Source organism: Typopeltis vanoorti, chromosome 6 (genome assembly GCF_054136105.1).
Source record: "Typopeltis vanoorti isolate ZY-2024b chromosome 6, IOZ_Tvanoo_1.0, whole genome shotgun sequence".
Lineage (NCBI taxonomy): Eukaryota > Metazoa > Arthropoda > Arachnida > Uropygi > Thelyphonidae > Typopeltis > Typopeltis vanoorti.
Genome location: NC_143554.1, coordinates 144,473,193 through 144,492,963, shown reverse-complemented (window position 1 = coordinate 144,492,963; position 19,771 = coordinate 144,473,193). Strand labels below are relative to the sequence as shown.

At 37.6% G+C, this 19,771-nt stretch overlaps 1 protein-coding gene across 2 annotated transcripts in view; it reads right to left on the bottom strand.

The window, feature by feature from the left end:
• Window positions 1–1,173: 1,173 nt before the first annotated feature.
• Window positions 1,174–19,771, bottom strand: part of LOC150106015 (uncharacterized) — a 387,593-nt gene continuing 368,995 nt past the window's right edge. For both annotated transcript variants that reach the window (XM_090393743.1, XM_090393744.1), the window contains exons 19-20: window positions 11,274–11,598; window positions 1,174–1,329 (exon numbers count right to left, since the gene is read on the bottom strand). In XM_090393743.1, coding sequence (XP_090249869.1) covers window positions 11,302–11,598 — 297 coding nt within the window. In that variant the 3' untranslated portion in view covers window positions 1,174–1,329; window positions 11,274–11,301. The remainder of the gene's footprint in view (window positions 1,330–11,273; window positions 11,599–19,771) is intronic.

Here is a 19,771-nt window from a genome sequence, read left to right as displayed (position 1 = left end):
TGTACATCAAAATTGAAATCTTGCACAGAAAATAAACCCAACTCAACTGAGATTCGTAATGCTTTATGCGAAGATTGTGAAGATAGTGCAGTGGCTCACAGTCAAGCATCATGGTAGGAATTTCATTCCCATGAAGGCTGTAAAAACATTAAAGACAAACCAAGAAATGGCAGACTGTCAGTGGCTATTGGTTTTGATGGCCAGGACTTTTCAACTCTGGTTCAAAATTTCATATGCATGCTTTGTTTATGGCAACAATTCTGTTCAAAAACTGTCTGTCTTCAGTCACAAAACAGCACAATCATTTTGCAAGCTGCTTGCTGGTCTTTTGATGGTGGAGGACCAACTTAGCAGTAACTTTTCTTTTTTCAAAATTTCTGCCAGAATTCAGTCTGGCTGTTGATGTCCATCACAACATTGTGCTGCAATACACTGCACCATCATTACAAACTTCAATACAAAATATTATGAATGTCAGTTGGGACATTTCCTTGTGCGACTTCAACTTACATGTACGAGTGCTGTCACTGAATGATGGCCAATATGAGACAGAGGCTTCCCTCATTTTGAAGTCTTATTTCATGGAATAAGAACAGAAGAAACAAAAAATAAGTGCTCAAGATTTTTGTTTAGTCTTGCTGAATGAAGTGAAGGTGAAGGCTATTCCATTATCATACTCTCCACACACGTGCAGTATGTAGAACTTTTGGAATGTCCCTCATACTTTGAAAACATCAAATAACCATGTTATAATTACCAGAAAACTCAACATACCATATGTGTGACTGCTTTTGAGGCAACTAAAGTCATGACATATCAGTAAATTATGTATATTAACTGTTCTAAAGCTGGTTTATCTATTTTGCAAAATGAAAAATTCAAGATGCCCAAGGAGGGGGGGGGTAGGACCCCTGCTATCTCTATATTAACTTATTTACCTGTACTTGAAGAAGTCAGAAAATTTTTCCTCTAAGAGATGAAATCTGAAACTTGATCTTTCTCCTACACAAATGACATATAATAAAAATCACTTGTGGAAAAGCAGGATTGTATGATAGTGCAAAAGCTGTAGAAGACTTGCACTTTGCCTAATAAAAGCAGGAATAATTTAGATAGTATTTGTAAGTTAATTAAGATATTAATTTTTAACTTATAGTGAAGCAGTAGCACAACACACAAATAAGGTATATTTATTTAGATAACATATAGTACAAAACTGTAAAGTGCAAAACATTTTTATTAAAAATTTAATTATTTAACCAATGGATGAAATAATTTTTTAATATAACAGGCGAGAAGTTCTTCTTTGAAAACTCGTCAACATCACATCTAAAAAAAAAATTTTAGTTTTTAGGATGATACAACTGCATACAAAAAAAGCATATGATTAATATATCATAGAAAGTAAATAAGAATTATACTTTTCCAGGAAACAAGTATATTTGAGTGAATTCATTGTGAGATTGAGGCCAGTAGGATAAAATATAAAACTGATTGCTGATATAGGCCAGAGGGTGCAAGAGACGACATGGAAGACATGCATCAATAGAGTAGTACAATGAGTACAAGTCGAGTAATTATTATGGAGGACTTCAAATCCGGAGACATGGATTGGAAAGAGGAAAGATCATATGACAGGAAGTAAATGGAATTTATGCACTTACTGATTAACAATTACTAGAAGCAGAATGTGATGGAGTGGATTGGACTCGGAATACAAGAATTTTGGATCTTGTTATAGAATCAGAAAACCTATTCCTATTATTAGGTGGTTACATTGCCTCCAATTGGGGAAAATAATCATGTAGTCTTCGCTCAGAAGGTAAAAAAAATGTAAAAATTCAATTAAGAAGTAGATATGCAGAACTACAATGCAAGTGATTATGAAAACCTTAGGAGACAAAATGAAGCAGCACCACAGCATAAAAATTTGTGAGAGAAGTATGTTCACAGTGCATGGAGAGTAGTCAAGGGATATCTGGAAGCAGCAATATTGGACTGTATACCCAAGGTCGGAAGAGTAAATAAAGTAGGAGGTAGATGGACGAGTGGTATCATTAAGCTTAAGCTGCAAAAAAGAAAATGTTGTGGAGGATATATAAGGAGAAAGGCAACCAGCAAGTACAAGTGTCAGAGAATAAATGTCATGAGAAGAAATAAGGAAATCCAAAAGAGGTTTGATCACTATAGCAAGTAGGAGGAAAAATGAGTATGGAAGGATACCTTTAATGAGTGCGGATAGTAGAGAGGTAACAGAGGAAGATGAAATTGTTGAGCTACCAAGTGATTATTTTACAAGGGTATATAATCCAAGTGAAGATATTGTTATGATAGAGATGACAGCAACTGATGTGACAACAGAGATTGAAGAATTAGAGGTACTTATCACCTTGCAGAATTTGAATGCAAATACAGCTGTCAGATTAGATTATTATTATTGTTGTTGTTGTTCAGGGCCTCGATGAGTCGACAGACTCATCGAGGGAGGCCCTAACATCATGTCAAGAACAACTATTCGACATTGACACAGTATCTATCATACCTTGCCTTGAACTCATTCACGGTCGTAGCACCCACAACAGACTCTGGAAGCTTATTCGACTCATTCACCACTCTCCAAGTAAAAAACCTAGCTCTAACACTCTTGTGAACTCTTGCCCAGCTTCTATGCATGACCCCTAGTCCTCCAACCACCAGTCATATTTTCAAAAATATCTTCTGGATCAATCTTATAGAAACCCTTAGGTAATTTGAATGTCTCAATCATATCACCCCTCCTTTGCCTATTGTCCAATCTCTGCAACCCACAAATCTTCAACCTATTCTCATAAGGTTCATTCCACAGACCTGCTATCATCTTGGTCACTCGTCTCTGGATCCTCTCCACTTCCTCCCCCATTGCGAAGAAACCCTGGTGCCCATAACTGGGCACAGTAGTCTAGATGGGGTCTTATCAAGGCTCGATACAGAGGAACAACAACTTGTTTGTCTCTGCATGTTAAAGTATTTTTCAGAAGCCAAGTGATTTGATGAACTGATTTATTTACTTTTGCAATGTGCCCCCTAAACTTCAATTCCCTATCCACCAACACTCCCAAATCTCCGGCCTCATCAATCTCCTGGAGTACGGTTCCACCAATGTGATATACTGCTGCTATTCTTTTCACCCCAAAGTGCATAACCTTACACTTTGCCACATTAAATTGACATCCATTTTTCCTAGCCCACTCCTCCAAACTATCCAAATCATCCTGTAAAATTTTGACATCCTGTGCACTCACAATTGCTCTACCCAACTTTGCATCATCAGCAAACAAGTGAACACTTCCTCTCAAATCCTTTCCTATATCATTGATGAACAAATTGAAAAGCAGTGGTCCAAGAACAGAGCCCTGCAGCACACCACTAGTCACAAGCCGTCTTTTAGACTCCACTCCTGCATAAACCACTCTCTGGTATCTCTCCTTCAACCACCCTCTTATCCATCTCATCAACCCTATATCTATCCCCATCTGCTCCAGTTTACTGATTAGGGTTCCGTGTGGTATCCTGTCAAAGGCCTTGGCAAGGTCCAGTAGTATCACTGTAAACCCATTACCCCTATCCAGTTCAGCAGTCACTGTGTTATAAAACGTGAACAAGTTACTGAAGCATGATCTACCCTTCACAAAACCATGTTGTCCCCCATACAATATCCCATTTTCATCTATCCAATCCTGTATTCTTTTCTTGACTAATTTCTCTAAGACCTTGACAATGATTACTGATATGCTAATTGGTCGGTAATTTACAACAGCAGTCTTGGAACCACCTTTATGCAGTGGAACTATTTTCTCCTCTTTCCACCCCCTCGGGACTAACCCAGGATATCAGCTCACATTTTACAAGAATGTCCACAGAAACTGTCGATGCCTTTGCCTAGGCTGTTTAATTTAAGTCTCAGCTCTGGCATAGTTCCAAGAGAGTGAAGGAGGACAAAATAATTCTTTTGCATAAAGGAAGATGTAAGTGATGGTAGCAAATTATAGACCAATTAGTATCTCAGAAGTGGGGATAAAAGTAATAATGGAACAGTTGATCAAAAAGAGGATTCAGGAATGGGTGGATAAGAATATGATACTCTATGAGAGGCAGCATGACTTTGTGAAGAGTTGGTCATGCCTTAGTAACATACTAACTTTTTTATAATAGAGTGACAGCCTAGGTGGATAAAAGGGATGGATAAATAATGATACTTCTGGATTTTGCAAAGACAAAGGACAGGATACCACATGAAGCTCTGTTACACAAACTACAACAAATGGTTATTAATTTAAAACTGGTGAAATGGATAAAATGATGGCTGATGGACAAATACCAAAAAGTAGTATATGGTGGAACAGTAGCCAGTAGAAGGCAGTTAACTAGTGTTCTACAGAGTTCTGTACTTGGAACATTGCTGTTTACTTTGTAGATAAATGGATTGTATTTTTCATTTGGAGAATGTTGAATGAGTGAAATGGGGCAGTCAGTTGTGAGTGATCTGTTTGTTAATGGTTTCAAGGAGAGGTATGACAGATTATGTCGATAGTTTGCAGTACAGTAACAAGGGTATGAAGTGCCTGTGGCAAGTGACTAACTTTTGCCCCCTAACCCCAAAATGACAAAAAATTAAATGTAACAAGTTAAATTTTATTAAATGCAATATGTGAAATATTACATTTAATAAAATGCAATATTTAATAAAATTAAAAATACAATATAAAATAGAAGACTTTTATATCTATTTATTTATTTTTAGTTTTTACGTTTTGAGCCCCAAACCTAGTTGTGCCCATGGCGGGAGCGTCTTTCGCCAAGCCCTCGTTACGACACTGATAGTTTGGGTCTCCCGTGATGAGTCTTAGGACTACATGAAAGTGCATATGCAATAATAATGGTGTGTGTGTGTGTATATAATCAAGAGAGTAAATTACAAATGAAAGTCAAAATTTTGAAAATCCTTACCTGTTAAATTTTTTACTGGTTTGTAAAAATGAAATTTGTTTATGACCCAAAACTTGTGTTGAAAATATTTGGCTTTAATTTTTTTAATTCTTTAGAAATATATGCACAGATCACAAAAAAAATCATTATTATTATTATCGGACCTCCATTGAGTTAAGGAATCATTGTCAAAGAACAATGCTCATCAAACTAGCTTCAACTTGTTCACTGTTTCTACAATTATCACACACACAAACAAGGAATGCATTCCATTTATCTGCTGTTCTCTAAACAAAAAATACATGTTTCTTACCTACATGCTCACATCGCATTCTTTTTATGCAGATTGCAGGGGTCATCCTCTTGTCTCTTTTCCTCCACTCTATGAAAATCATTTTCTGCATTCTAAGTGTTCCATGTAAAAGTTTGCTAAAGGAGGGGAAGAGGGAGAAGAACCCATAGCAGTACCATTAATCTGTTTGTAGATTTTCCTCCCCAGTAAAGTAGCCTGCATATGTAGTAAACTTGAATAATTCAAAGATATCAGGGAGAAATTTAGACTTCATTAAATCAAGAGTGTCTATCAATGCTACTAATGTAGCACTAATAGACATTCTTGATTTAATGAATTTTTAAGGAAATGATTTTTAACTAATGATTTGAAATGGACTGAAATTTTTATAAAAGTAGAAGAGTTGCCAGTAAGGGGACAAGAGACTTGGCTGACTGTTGAGCAAGTTTATAAGTAGGACTATCCATGCTACCAACTATAGGGCATAGGGGAATGTTAGATTTGTTGATTTTAGGTACTCCATAAATGCAGTTTGGTTTAACATGAACAGGTTTTATTTTGTTGATGATTTCTTTGGGCAAAGGAGTCATATTTTTCAATAATTTGTGGACTTTTTTTTCCCTTGAGACATAGTGGGGCCTTGATCTATAATTTGGTAAGAACTGTCACATAGGAAATTTTGCATTTTATTGTTATAACCTTCTTGATCCATGATAACTGTTGTATTACACTTATCAGCTTTAGTAATAACAATATTTTTAAAAAGAGTCTCTGTAGCTCAGTTGGTATAGATGCAGCCCTTTGTCTTTGAAAGACCTGGGTTCGATTCTCCCATCGGTGATGTGAAAAACATTTATCTGGTCTTTATCGGTTAAAGGTGAATTAGCCGGTCTCATATGGGGTAGAGGTTTTTTCACCTGGAAACTCAGTTTTTTTGTCCCTCAGAACAGGCAAAAAGGCCCCATGAAACACACATAGCCACAGTCATGAATACTTGCTCTTAGGGGATGCAGTATATTAATTCGCCATAAACTCCTCATTGAAGAGAAGAGAATATTTTTATTCCTATACACTGTTTTTAAGGCAGCAATTTCATTCTGTGTATATTACTTTTTGGTAGGCTGGTCTTATTTAGGATGATTGCTATGCCTAAATGCTCATAATTAGCCATTGAAAGTGGAAGATCATAGATGGAATATTGTTCTACATTTGAACACAAAATACTTACTACTGCTATGCTTCACTGATGTATTTGTCATTTGATCCAATGGAGAAGACACTTGGGATGCTTTTGTCACCTACCTCAGTGTTTTCCCGAGAAATTTTTACCAGCCGGGTGGAATGAAGCATTAACCGGGTGTACAAAAATTTTGAATGAGTTAAGAAAGACCCTTTTTCATAAAAAATTAAAATAGTAATTTTATTAGAAATTACTTCAAACAAGGATAATATTTCATATAGTAATTATAACAAACAAGCTAGGATTTTTCTTATTTTCTCATTAACTAATGAAAAACCTTGTAATGCTCACAGCTTAAAATTCTATACATTAATTCTTCTCTTCTTCTTAGAAGCCCAGTTGTCAGCAGCTTTTTCGTAATTAAAATGTTGGATCTGGTCCCTCCGGTGAAATCAGCATCAGATTTTTTAGAGTGTTCTGACTAATGAGATTCCTCATACAGGTTTTTATCCTTTTTAATGCAGAGAAACCCCTTTCACATTTAGCTGTGCTCACAGGTATGGCCAGTCCAACAGCAGCTATTTTTGCTAAATTTGGAAAAGACTCTTTGAACTCAGATGTTGTTGCTAATTTCAGCAGTATTTGTCTTGGATCTAGATTTTTGTATAAGTCCATTAATCATTTTTGATGCAACTGCCCATTCTAGTTTAGTACTTTCATAGTTTAAAACTGCAGGACTTCCATCTTCCATTTCTAGAATAATAATCAAAAAGAATCTCAGAAGTCTCACGTTGATCATGACTTTCTGCATTGAAAAGTCTTGAAAAGCAGGAAATGATTGGCATATCTGGAAATCTTGCTTCTAGGTGTTTAATAACTGTGCCTATGTATTTATCATATATTGTATTCTTAAACGCAATAACATTAGAATCTGAATAATCGATGTGAAGGTCTGACCATTCCTGAAAAATGCTGATGAACATTTTGAAAATGACTACAAGGAATGTCTTTTAATTTCATGATGGATAGTTTTCTGGCATCTAAGACTGGCCCTATTTCAGTTAAGTCAACACCTTGCCTTTGCCATGATCTAGACAAGTTAGATAAATGCAGTAACACATTTGAAAGCATCATTAGTGAAGCTGCAAAATTGTATATTCTGATATATTTACTTAAACCTTCAGCTGTGATATCATTTCATTAGCTTGCCTTTCTTTCCAATGCAGCTATAACATTCAACGTGCATTCTCTTAGAGACTGTATTGCACAATCATTAGACAGCCATCTAGTATCACTAGCCATTTTAAGTTTAATCTGAGGACTGTTCAGTATATTTTGGATTTGGGTTAAACCAGTCATCCTGACTGAGGAATTTTGGAAGAAGAAAAACAATTGCCTTAAGAAATCATTAAACATGACTAAATAAGGCACTTCAACAGCTGCTTGGGCACTAGCAAGAGCCAGTAGGTGGTTTACACAATGACAACTGACCATGAGTCCATCTGTTTTATCTTTGAGCAGTTTAGCAACTCCCTTTTGCTTTCCAATCATGACAGCTGCTCCATCAGATCCTAAGTGCACCAGATTACAAGTTTTTAAGTAATTGAAACCCATGTCAAGGGGTTCAATTACTTTGTTAGTTATAGTCTCAGCTTTCTCATCAATTATATTGCAAGTTGATACAAAACTAACCCTGACCTCTTTTCTAAGTTGACAAACATATTTAATGTGCACAATCAGCTGTTTTAAAACTGAAATGGCTGTTTTGTAGTTTCAGCACATAAAACACTGAAATAATCTGCAGAATGTATCTCTTTCAGCATTTCAGATCTAATTTCTGATGCTAAAATATCAATCAACTGTTGCATTATTCTTTCTGAGGTATAATGTGCATTTTTACCAATGTTAAGATGTTCTAAGCAAGAACAGCCCATAGCCTTGCAATGCTCAAGCAATTTTTCAAATAATGTAGTAAAACGTGTAAACTCATTTTTTGCTAACCAACACATATCTTAAAGCTCCCAGAAAAGCATCTCTCTCTCTGCAAGTTATTCAAAATTGATTTTTCAATTTGCCCTATTCAGGTTTCTTCTAGTATACGTTTTTCAATTATATCTGAACAAGAATCAGTGTGTAACTTGCTTTGTTCATGGTCAACCAAGCTTTCTTTTCGAAGTCTTGTGCATGGCATAGTTACCCAAGTCACTTCCTTGTTTGTGGGTCATCTCTTTCCGTATTTCATACATGTGGAACACTCAACACTAACCAATGGAATTTTTTAAACCACTCACTGTTAATACCTGATAAGCAGTGTTTAGATGCACATTTTACATTTGAAAGAGACTGCAGAAATCAACGATTGTGTTGTTAGTTTGGTGTCTTCGCTACTATGCTTATCAGTTTCATCTTTCTTAAAATAACTTAAGTGTGGTTTCTGACTTGACTTTTTACTCATTATGGGATAATTTAATAAGTACAAAATATCATTGTTATTAAATTAATCAGAACAAATCACTGAATTATGCACTGACACCCGAGACACATAATGTGTGTTATGTCACAATTTTATTATTTATAAGTATTAATTATTAGGAATGGGAATTGGTATCACTCGAGACTGATGGTATAGTACTCGAGAGTTTGGAGAATTCCCCGAAATCACAACTATATTTGATGCACAATCCCATTTTCGTTTTCAAAATAAAATATTAAATACTTGACTCACGATCATCAGACAAAAACCATTATTAAGAAAAATAAATGTAGATTTTTAACATCAATTTTTGCCTTTGATTTGAATTCACTCAATTTTCACAATTTCTTTCTTTCAAACATCAAAATTATGTCTCTTTCGTAAAAGATCTTCTTTGCAACCGATACTGTTGTATTCGAGATCCCTATTTTTGACTTCTTCCGCATACGGATTGGTGTGCATCAAAGTGAATATCCGAAGCTCTCGAGATTGGCTTGCAATGCAAGAATTGAGCTGGTCTCACAAGTATCGAGACTCTCAGGTTCGATTTCTCATCACTTAATTAAAAAATGTCAAATTATTTTTCCATTCTTTCTCATTATTTAGCCATGTTAATTCACAACATTAATTAGCCGGGTGGTCAGTAAAACCAGCCGGGTGGTTTGCCCATTCAAAAGGTCCTGGGGGGAACATAGTACCTAAACAGCCACCCCAAAATTCACTTCACAGTAAAAGAATCTAATAACTGCTCACCTTTTCTTGACACATTAGTCACCTCTCATTCAGTTGAATCACTATTTTTTTCAATTTATAGAAAGCGCGCGCGCGCCCACACATACACGCACAGGAAGACATCTACAATCACATCATCATCCAGCTCAACAGTATGGTATTTTAAAAACACTTACGCATAGAGCAAGAGCGATTGTTCTAATGATGCAGCTCTTTCTATCAAACTTAAATATCTGTGCCATACTTTTGCTTCATTGATGATGTATTTGTCATTTAGTCCAATGGAGAAGACATTTGGGATGCTTTTGTCACCTACCTAAGCAGCCAACACCCCAAAATTTATTTCACAGTAGAAAAAAGAATCTAATAACTGTTTGCCTTTTCTTGACACATTAGTCACCTGCCTTTCAGATGGAACACTATTTTTTTCAATTTAAAGAAACCCAACACGCACACACACACACACACAGGAAGATATTTACATAAACAATCACATCATCATCATCCAGCTCAACAGTATGGTATTTTAAAAACACTTACGCATACAGCAAGAGCGATTTGTTCTAATGATACAGTTCTTTCTATCAAATTTAAATATCTGTGCCATACTTTCTTGGCCAATGGCTACAATTCTTACAAGAGAGATAAAATACTACACAGCCCCCATTACCTCTCCCTCCTCTAAGACATAGGAACAAGACATTACTATTCCTATTCCCTATGTCAGAGGTACATCAAAAAGGACAGAAAGTAACAATAAAACATGGCCTTTGCACCACATTCAAACTGCATGTTAAATCAGAAACTCTGATTCACTCTCCTAAGGATAAATTTCATCCTCTAGCATATCCTGGAGTATAAAGTTTATGACTATGACTTGGCCTACTATGGACAGACAGGAAGATTTGTTAACATCTACCTTGGAGAACATAAAAAATACATTTGCTATCATTGCTTTGAAAGTCAGGACTGGCAGACCATGCTTTGGACACCCCTTCACACAGGATTAGTTGGAAGAAAACTAAGGTGCTATTTAGAAATTGTTATATATCAGCAAGATTACTTTTAGAGTCAGTCATGGCTATGAAGGATTCTCCTAACCTGAACAAATATGTGTTACATTAATTTGCCAAAAATATGGGAGATTGTTATCTTAAGATTAGCTCCACACAACATCAGAGGGTGTGAAATTAGGTCTTTAGATCTTTTGTCTGTTACAATTTGAATTGTTTCACTTACTTCTTGTCATGTATAAATGATAACATGCTGCTTTGTGCTCTGAAGATGCTGATTTGAAATTCAGTGAAATATAAACCAGTTAATGTACTATCTCCCAGTTAATAAAAATATTTTTTTTTATAATATTGTTCTTTTGGTGTTGTTAATACCATTAAAATAAGTCACAAATAACATTCAACAACAAAGCTTGTCTGTTAGATCTATGAGGTCCAACAACAGGAACAAAACAATGCATTTATCCAGAATTTCTTGAAATGAATAAATTTCAGATACAGAAATAAAATTCAAAATGCTGTTTATAAACATTTGGTTTATTGATTATCATACTGATTGAATAAATAAATAAACAGAAAATTTGATATAAGTATTACATTTAAATTTAGCAAGCTTACCAGATAGTTATAACATCTATAATCCAGACTATATGGTACATACTGCACAATCTGAAACATTACAGTTGTTCCAATGAGAAATGATTTCCTGTGAGGATAGACAGTGTGGAATGGGACATGTCTTTCCAGCCTCACAAGAATTAATATGGTTCAATACATGCCTCATTCTTCGACATAAAGGAACAGAACACCAACGAATCCCATCTGCTGGCATTCCTAGCTGTTGACACTGATGAGAATGAAGGAGAACACGAAGCTGAGTATTGATTAGTTTTTGTTTCTCTGGATCAACAACAGATATTTTATCCACCTGGAAACCTTCCTCCTAAGAAATGTTGCAATAATTAAATAAGAATAATAATAATTATTATTATTACTATTATTAAGTTTTAAAAGAGTATACCGTGAGTAGACATATCGATACAAAATTAATAACGTAAAAAACTCACGTACAAAGATTATTTAATAGTATAATTTTCGCCTGTGTGTCACAGGCATCTTCAGTACATATTAAGCTCAAATTAAACAATAACTGACAATTCCAAAAAGCGCCACCTAAGTAGCTGGTGTAAGATAACTGAAAAGGTCAATAAATTTCCTAAAAAAAAAATAAAAAATAAAAAAATCAGTACAATAAAAAGTTAGGAAAGATTAGCTGATTTGTAAAGTACTATCTCCCATAAAGGGGACAGACGTAAGCCGTCGGATCTGTTTAAGTTAGGAGAATGAAGCAGAGTTTCACATGTTTCTTTATAAAGGTGTTCCATGAGGAACCAACTTTTGTGAAGAACTCTTGTCTTTTGCCAATGAACTCTATGTCTAGTGAAGATGGCATGTTCTGCAAGTCCAGACTTTTCAGGTTTAAAGTATTCAATATAAGATAGGTGTTCCTCAAGCCGAATAGAGGCAGATCTTCCCGTTTGTCCGAAATAAGATAATCCACAAGAGCACGGAATCTGGTTGATTAAGATGGATGATTAAGATGTGGAAGCTTGTCCTTAGGAGAAGTGAGAAAGGTGGAGACTTTTCTAAACGGTCGAAAGGCAACAAAAATATTTAGTGGTTTTAAAACTTTTGCTATACGTTCACTGATGTCTTGTACATAAGGGAGAGGAATGCGCGTTATTTCTTCTGTGTTTTTTCTTATGTACAATCTAATATCCAACCCCAACGGCTTTGGTTTGATTATCAAATTATCATGTGGGAATCTATCAAACGCCTTTGCAAAATCTAAGTATACTACTGTGTTTCATCTGTCCAAGGAAGCTGTCACCATATTGTGATATGTAAGTAGATTACTAAAACATGATCTCCCTTTGGAAAATCCATCAAAGATAATACCAGTGTAGTCAATCCAATCCTGGATCCTAGTTCTCACCAGCTTCTGCAAAAACTTAACAACACCCATCACAAAGATAGGCCTATAATTTAATGCTTCAGTTCTATCACCTCCCAAATGAAGCGGCACAATCTTGTCCTCCTTCCACTCCTTCAAAACTCGACCCAGTGCAAGACTCATATTAAAAAAATATGTCAAGGTAGATATCAATTCCCTGGCACATTACTTCAGATTACATAGTTATATATTAGTCCGACAGCCCTATGAGGTGGTCTGAAACATTCTCAGTCTCGATGATGACAAAATTATTGGCAAGATTTTTTTTTTCTAAGTTCGGTACATCTGTCATAAGCATCGATGTGAAATTGCAAGTCATTCTATCAAGTACTTTGTTTTATACAGCTGTCTGAAGCAAAAGTGTTGTCTCTATCCCTTGAAATGGATAAAATCGAGTATTGTGCGGTTATAAAATTCTTTGTAAAAGAAGGTTTAACACCAAAAGAAATTCATTCGAAGTTCATAAAAGTTTATGGGTACTCTTCTCCTTTGTTTTCGACAGTTAAAAATGGGCTACTGAGTTTAAATGTGGCCATACCAGCCTTGAAGATGATCCATGTGAAGGTCGTCCAAAAAGCGTAACAACAATAGAAATCATTGATCAATGCATGATATGGTACTGGATGACCAGCAAGTCAAATAGAGTGAAATTGCTGAGACTATAGGCATTTCTAAAGAACGTGTAGAATATATTTTGCATGAAGAATTGCAAATGAAAAAGCTTTGCACAACACGGATGCTATGCTTGCTCACAGCAGATCAAAAATGCACTTGCATGAAATCTCTGAACAGTGCTTGGAGCATTTTAACAAGAATACAACTGATTTTGTGCATCAATTTATTACTATGGATGAGACTTGGATTCACTCTTACACACCAGAATTCAAACAGTAAACAGAAGCTGGTTGTTCAGCACCAAAGAAGACAAAGTCGGTTCCATCAGGAGGATAGGTCGTGGCATCGGTGTTTTGGGATGCTGAAGGCTTTGTTTAGTAATTATCTTGAAAAGAGTAAAGCAGTTCCCTGGTGGTAAAACAATAACCAGAGAATATTATTTCGATCTTTTAACCAGACTAGATGCAAAAATTCATGAGAAAAGACCCAGTGTGAAGAAGAAAAAAAATCATCTTTCATCAGGACAATGCATCTGCATACAAAGGTGTTTTGACAGTGGGATCTGCACTATGAAGTGATGGAACATCCATCCTATTCCCCAGATTTGGCTCCCTCTGACTTCTATCTCTTCCCAAAACTAAAACTCTTCCTCGCTGGTCAGATTTTTCTTTGAATCAAGAGGTGATTGCAGCTGTAGAGGGGTATCTTGCAGATCTTACTGAGACCCATTACTGGGATGGGATAATGGTGCTTGAGCATCACTGGAATAAATGTATTGGTCTTAAGGGAGATTATGTTGAAAAATAAAAATAATTTTGAAATTATGAATTGGTTTTTCATTGTTAGGCCAAGAACTTTTCAGACCACCCTTGTATTACATCAAGTTTGCTCAATTCCCCTTACACCTCACGCTCACTTACAGCGAGTCTCTCCTCCCCATCATCAACTGCTCTCAATCTCTCCATGATGTCACATTCACAAGGAAGAAAGACCTTTATGAACTGCTCATTAAATATCTTCACTATATCTTTCGCAGCAGTTGTCTTTATACCATTTTCTCCAATCAATGTCATCCTTCCATAATCATTCTTTCTTTTGCTAGCTACATATTGAAAGAACTCCCTAGGATCTTTTCGGCTTCATTAGCAAACTGCTGCTCACACTTCACTTTTGCTACCCTTACCAACCAAGTCATCTACCCTTGCCTGGTCTTTGTAATCCTCATGGAAATGGTTATTTCCACTTCTCTTAGGCTGCATCCATAATGCCTTTTTTTCTTTCTGTATCACATGCTTAATCTCTTAACTGATCCATTTCACATCTTCCTTATTTAACCACTGGACCCTTGGAATAAATTTAGACATTGCTTCTATTAGATAGTTCTTGAATATTCCTCAAGCTGCATTGATCTCTTTTCCAGCTAACTCCTCATTCCATGCTACAAGCTGTCTCCTGAGCTCCTCATAATCACCATCCTTCTAGTTCCACATATACCTTTTAATCACAGCAGTCCTCACACTGTTGGCAAGGTAATCACTTCGTGGTTATTCTCACAACTGGAGAGAGATTTGACACCTCATTTATAATTACATCCTCTGATGAGATGATCAAATCCAAGACCCTCAATCCTCGTGTGCCCTCTTTACATACTGTCTGAGGTAATTGCCCCTCAAAAACTCAAGAAACTCATTTTCTTTACTTCCAGTTGTATATCATTATCCCAGCCTATATTGCCATAATTAAAATTCACCCATAATAATCACCCTTTTCTTATTTGCTTGGCTAATTTGATTATACATTTCATAGTCCCTACCATCCACATTACCAGGTCTATATCAATATCCAACCGAGTATTTCATTCTGTTCACCCCTATCTCAAACCATACTGTCTCAAAACCACCGGCACTGTTTCACTCTTGCATTTCTACTGTGTATGGACATAACTCTTTTTATATCATCAACAGCACCCCCACCTTCCTTTTTACCCTTTCTATCCTCACAAAACACATCATACCCTTCCATCTCTATTCCTGTCTGGATGTCGTCCTCATCCCACCATGTCTCATTTATTCGAACAATTTTTGGTTGAACAAACTCAATTAATGCAATAATTTTATTTCTCTTGTTTCTCACACTTCTAGCATTTGTATACAAACACAGCAGCTTATTCCTGGATCTATAGCTAGTTCCACTGATACCACTTATTTTATGTAACTTCTCCATGCTTAACTCAAGCCATTTCTTTTTCTCCTTATTTATCCTAGAATCTTTTTCAAATCCAACTGTTTTCCCTTGATCCCAGGTCATCCTCATACCTTTTTGTCTACAGATGTATTCACATCCTCTTGGGCATCTACCTTGATCATGCTGTGTTCCCTGATCCCCCTCTGTTTCATTGTCTATTTCGCACACCTGTTCTCTCATTCTCTATACTCATGCCACTCAGTTTTTCATCGATAACCACCTCTTCAACCACCCCTTACCTTTTTGTCTACAGATGTATTCACATCCTCTTGGGCATCTACCTGGCTCATGCTGTGTACCCTGATCCCCCTCTGTTTCATTGTCTATTTAGCACACCTGTTCTCTCATTCTCTATACTCATGCCACTCAGTTTTTCATTGATAACCACCTCTTCAATCTCTCCTGTTTTACTCTTCCATTCTTCCACATCGCTTCCCACTTGATCAGATTCATTCTCTGTACTCACTTCTGTACCTTTCAGAAGCAATCTCTCCGAGTGACTCACACCAAAACAACTCCAATACAGTGCATCACTCCTATACAGTTCACTTCACAGCTCAAACTCCACACATTAACAAACTGCACTCCTTTCTCCTCACACATTTCCACTAGCATATCATTCATAATCCTTGCTCTCTGCCTCACTCACCTCACTGTCATACCTGGGCAACATACTTACTGCCTTTCCTATCACGCTTCTCTTTTATCCATCTCAACAACCTCCTGATATCCAATCTGACTTGTACTTTGTCACTTTGTTTGTCACATGTACTTTGTTCATTAATTGAGTCAAGTCATTTGTACCTATTACACTACCAACTCTTTGGCTCGCTTACTTCTCATATCTAATGCCCCAATCACTCTACTCATTCTACCTCCAGTAAAACATACTTTGTGCATCCTCTCGTTCAGCACACCATTAATAATTGGATCACCATACAAAGCTTTTCACGGGTTTTTCATTACATCTTTTATACAAATTTTATTTGTTTTCATCATTATACATATCCTGAATTCTCTTAACTTCATTCCACATACATTTCATCTCTTTCTTCATCTTAACCAACTCAACCTTCAAATCTTGCATCACATTTTTGCTGTCATTCATTCTTTTGAATTTTTGAACCTTGCATTACACTTTTTTCTCATTCATTCTCCCAATTTTGTTACCAGCCAAACAGGCTTGGTCGTAGTCAATACCACTCACCATCTTATCTTTAACTACACTTTTGATTTCTCTTTTTCAAAACTTTTTTAACTTTTTTTTTTTACTGCTCTTTTACATCATCCTTTTCTATCAGATGAACACTCATCCTCCTCGTGTCATTCTCGCTTCTAGCACTATCAGTTATCAACATATTAGTACTCATGAAGTACTCATTCAGCTCACACTTCGCACACACCCAGCTTCAAGTAAACATTACAATAAAAAATTACTTATCACTAGGTCAGTTAACTCAATTCACTCTTAAATATCTCAACAGATAACTATCGAATAATATGCCAGAGTAAATAACCTTTTTAATATGTAAATATTTCGTTTTATGTATCAGAAGACATCATCATCATCAGTACAACTAATGAACAACAATATATTGGAATTGAATTCTAAAAACAGTAGTGTACATGCTTAAATTGGAATCCCTCTACGTTATGTGTCCATGGATTAAAAAACTACTGGGCTGAAATTAAAATTAAATGAAATTAAATTATAGCTGATAAATTATTTAATACAAATGAGAATAACAATTCCCCAAAGTTTTGGAATAGTGAGACAGTCATTCTGATTAAGATTAGGTCTATGAGCAAGGCTTCAGAACTTTCTTTATATAAACATTCATGTGGAATGTTCATATGAAAAAATTCAGTGGCACACCCAGAGAGCGGGCCCCTTCCCCCTCCCCAAAAGGGGAAAAAACACTAGAAAATTTTCCAAAAATCTTTTCCTAATTAAAATTCATTTTTTTTAAAATTTATGTTGTGTCATGTCTTCTATTTCTATACTACTTATGAATCAGCGATCATTGCAGATGCTCAGTGTGATGCGTATTCTCAAATCATCTACTCAACTCCCCCCCCCCCCCAAGATTAAATCCTGAGTGCGCTACTGTGTGTGGATCTCTGTAGTAGGCTTGGTGATTATATGATGATCTATGCAGTAACTTGCCTGATTAACTGATTATATGTGGATCTAAGTAGCAGCTTGGTGCTTTGTCACTGAATCCTGTGGTTAGCATTTTCAATTCCAGATTTGCGAGGTTGGGTAAGGAGGATGTGGTCTTGATGTTCAGAGATAGATTTATTTATAGATCTTCCTGTTTGTCCATAGTAAGACGAGTTGCAAGAAAATGGTACTTCATATATGCCAGGTAGCATCATTGGTGAGAGTTTGTCTTTTGGAGAAGTTAGGAAGTTGTGAATTTGGTTGATGGGTTTGTAGGTAGCAATAAGTTGATATTTTCTCATTATTTATGCCACAAGTTCAGAGATGCCTTTAATATATGGTATAGGAGTGCTGTGGGCTTCTTGTCTGGGTAGATTTGTAGGAGAGTGGTTAATTTTTTTTTCGGTTGTTATTGGATTATATCCATTCAGTAGGGATGTTTGATAATTTCCAATTCTTATTTTAGAGAATTTCCAGAAGAACAAATCTTGTGTGCTCTGGATACTAAAGATTTTATGATGCCATATTTTTAGGATGGATGATGAGCTGACGTATTATGGGTGTAATGACCTGAAAAAGTTGGCTGGTAGACAAGTGGAAATGGATCTATCTTATATGTGATGGATGTATACATCAAGAAAGGAAATACCTTTTGATGATTCCTTTTCTAGTGTAAATTTGATATGAGATTGCTGATTTTTTGTAGAAATGAGTAGAGTTCAGGTTAGGTGTGATTCCAAACTGCAAAGATGCCATCGATATATGAGGGTGGTCGGAAAAGTTCTTGGCCTTGACCATAGATGGCAACACTATTGGCAAGTTTTTTTTTCTAAGTTAGTACATCTGTCATAAGCATCCATGTAAAACTGCAAGACATTCTATCATGTAGTTTGTTTTATATGACTGTCTGAAGCAAAAGTGTTGTCTGTATCCTTGAAATAGACAAAAATTGAGTATCCTGCGGTTATAAAATTCTTTGTAAAAGAAAGTTTAACGCCAAAAAAATTTCATTCGAAGTCCATAAAAGTTTATGGGCACTCTTTTTCTTTGTTTTCGACAATGAAGAAATGGGGTGCCGAATTTAAGCGTGGCTGTACTAGCCTTAAAGATGTGAAGGATGTACCAGCCTTGATCCACATGAAGGATATCCAAAAATCCAAAACACCAGAAATCATTGATCAAGTGCATGATATGGTATTGGATGGTCAGCGAGTCAAAGTGTGTGAAACTGCTGAGAAGACTATAGGCATTTCACAAGAACATGTAGGATATATTTTGCATGAAGACTGCAAATGAAAAACCTTTGCACAAGATGGGTGCTGCGCTTGCTCACAGCAGATCAAAAACGCACTCGTGGGGGGTGGGGGGGGGGGGGGGTGGGGGGGGGGGGGGGTGGGGGGGGGGGGGGGTGGGGGGGGGGGGGGGTGGGGGGGGGGGGGGGTGGGGGGGGGGGGGGGTGGGGGGGGGGGGGGGTGGGGGGGGGGGGGGGTGGGGGGGGGGGGGGGTGGGGGGGGGGGGGGGTGGGGGGGGGGGGGGGTGGGGGGGGGGGGGGGTGGGGGGGGGGGGGGGTGGGGGGGGGGGGGGGTGGGGGGGGGGGGGGGTGGGGGGGGGGGGGGGTGGGGGGGGGGGGGGGTGGGGGGGGGGGGGGGTGGGGGGGGGGGGGGGTGGGGGGGGGGGGGGGTGGGGGGGGGGGGGGGTGGGGGGGGGGGGGGGTGGGGGGGGGGGGGGGTGGGGGGGGGGGGGGGTGGGGGGGGGGGGGGGTGGGGGGGGGGGGGGGTGGGGGGGGGGGGGGGTGGGGGGGGGGGGGGGTGGGGGGGGGGGGGGGTGGGGGGGGGGGGGGGTGGGGGGGGGGGGATGAGGATGAGATGTATTTAGTGAAGAGGAGTAGTGTGCCCTCCCACGATGAGTCATTGGACTCCCTCGAGGTGTCACGTAATAATAATAAAATCTGAGCACATCTATATGTCTGACCAATGCTTTATATAGAGGCACAACCACCTCCTTACCCTACATGTCAGTGTACTTTTAATCATAGCAGCAATACGATATGCAGTCTTTGCAACATGTGCGATGTGTCTC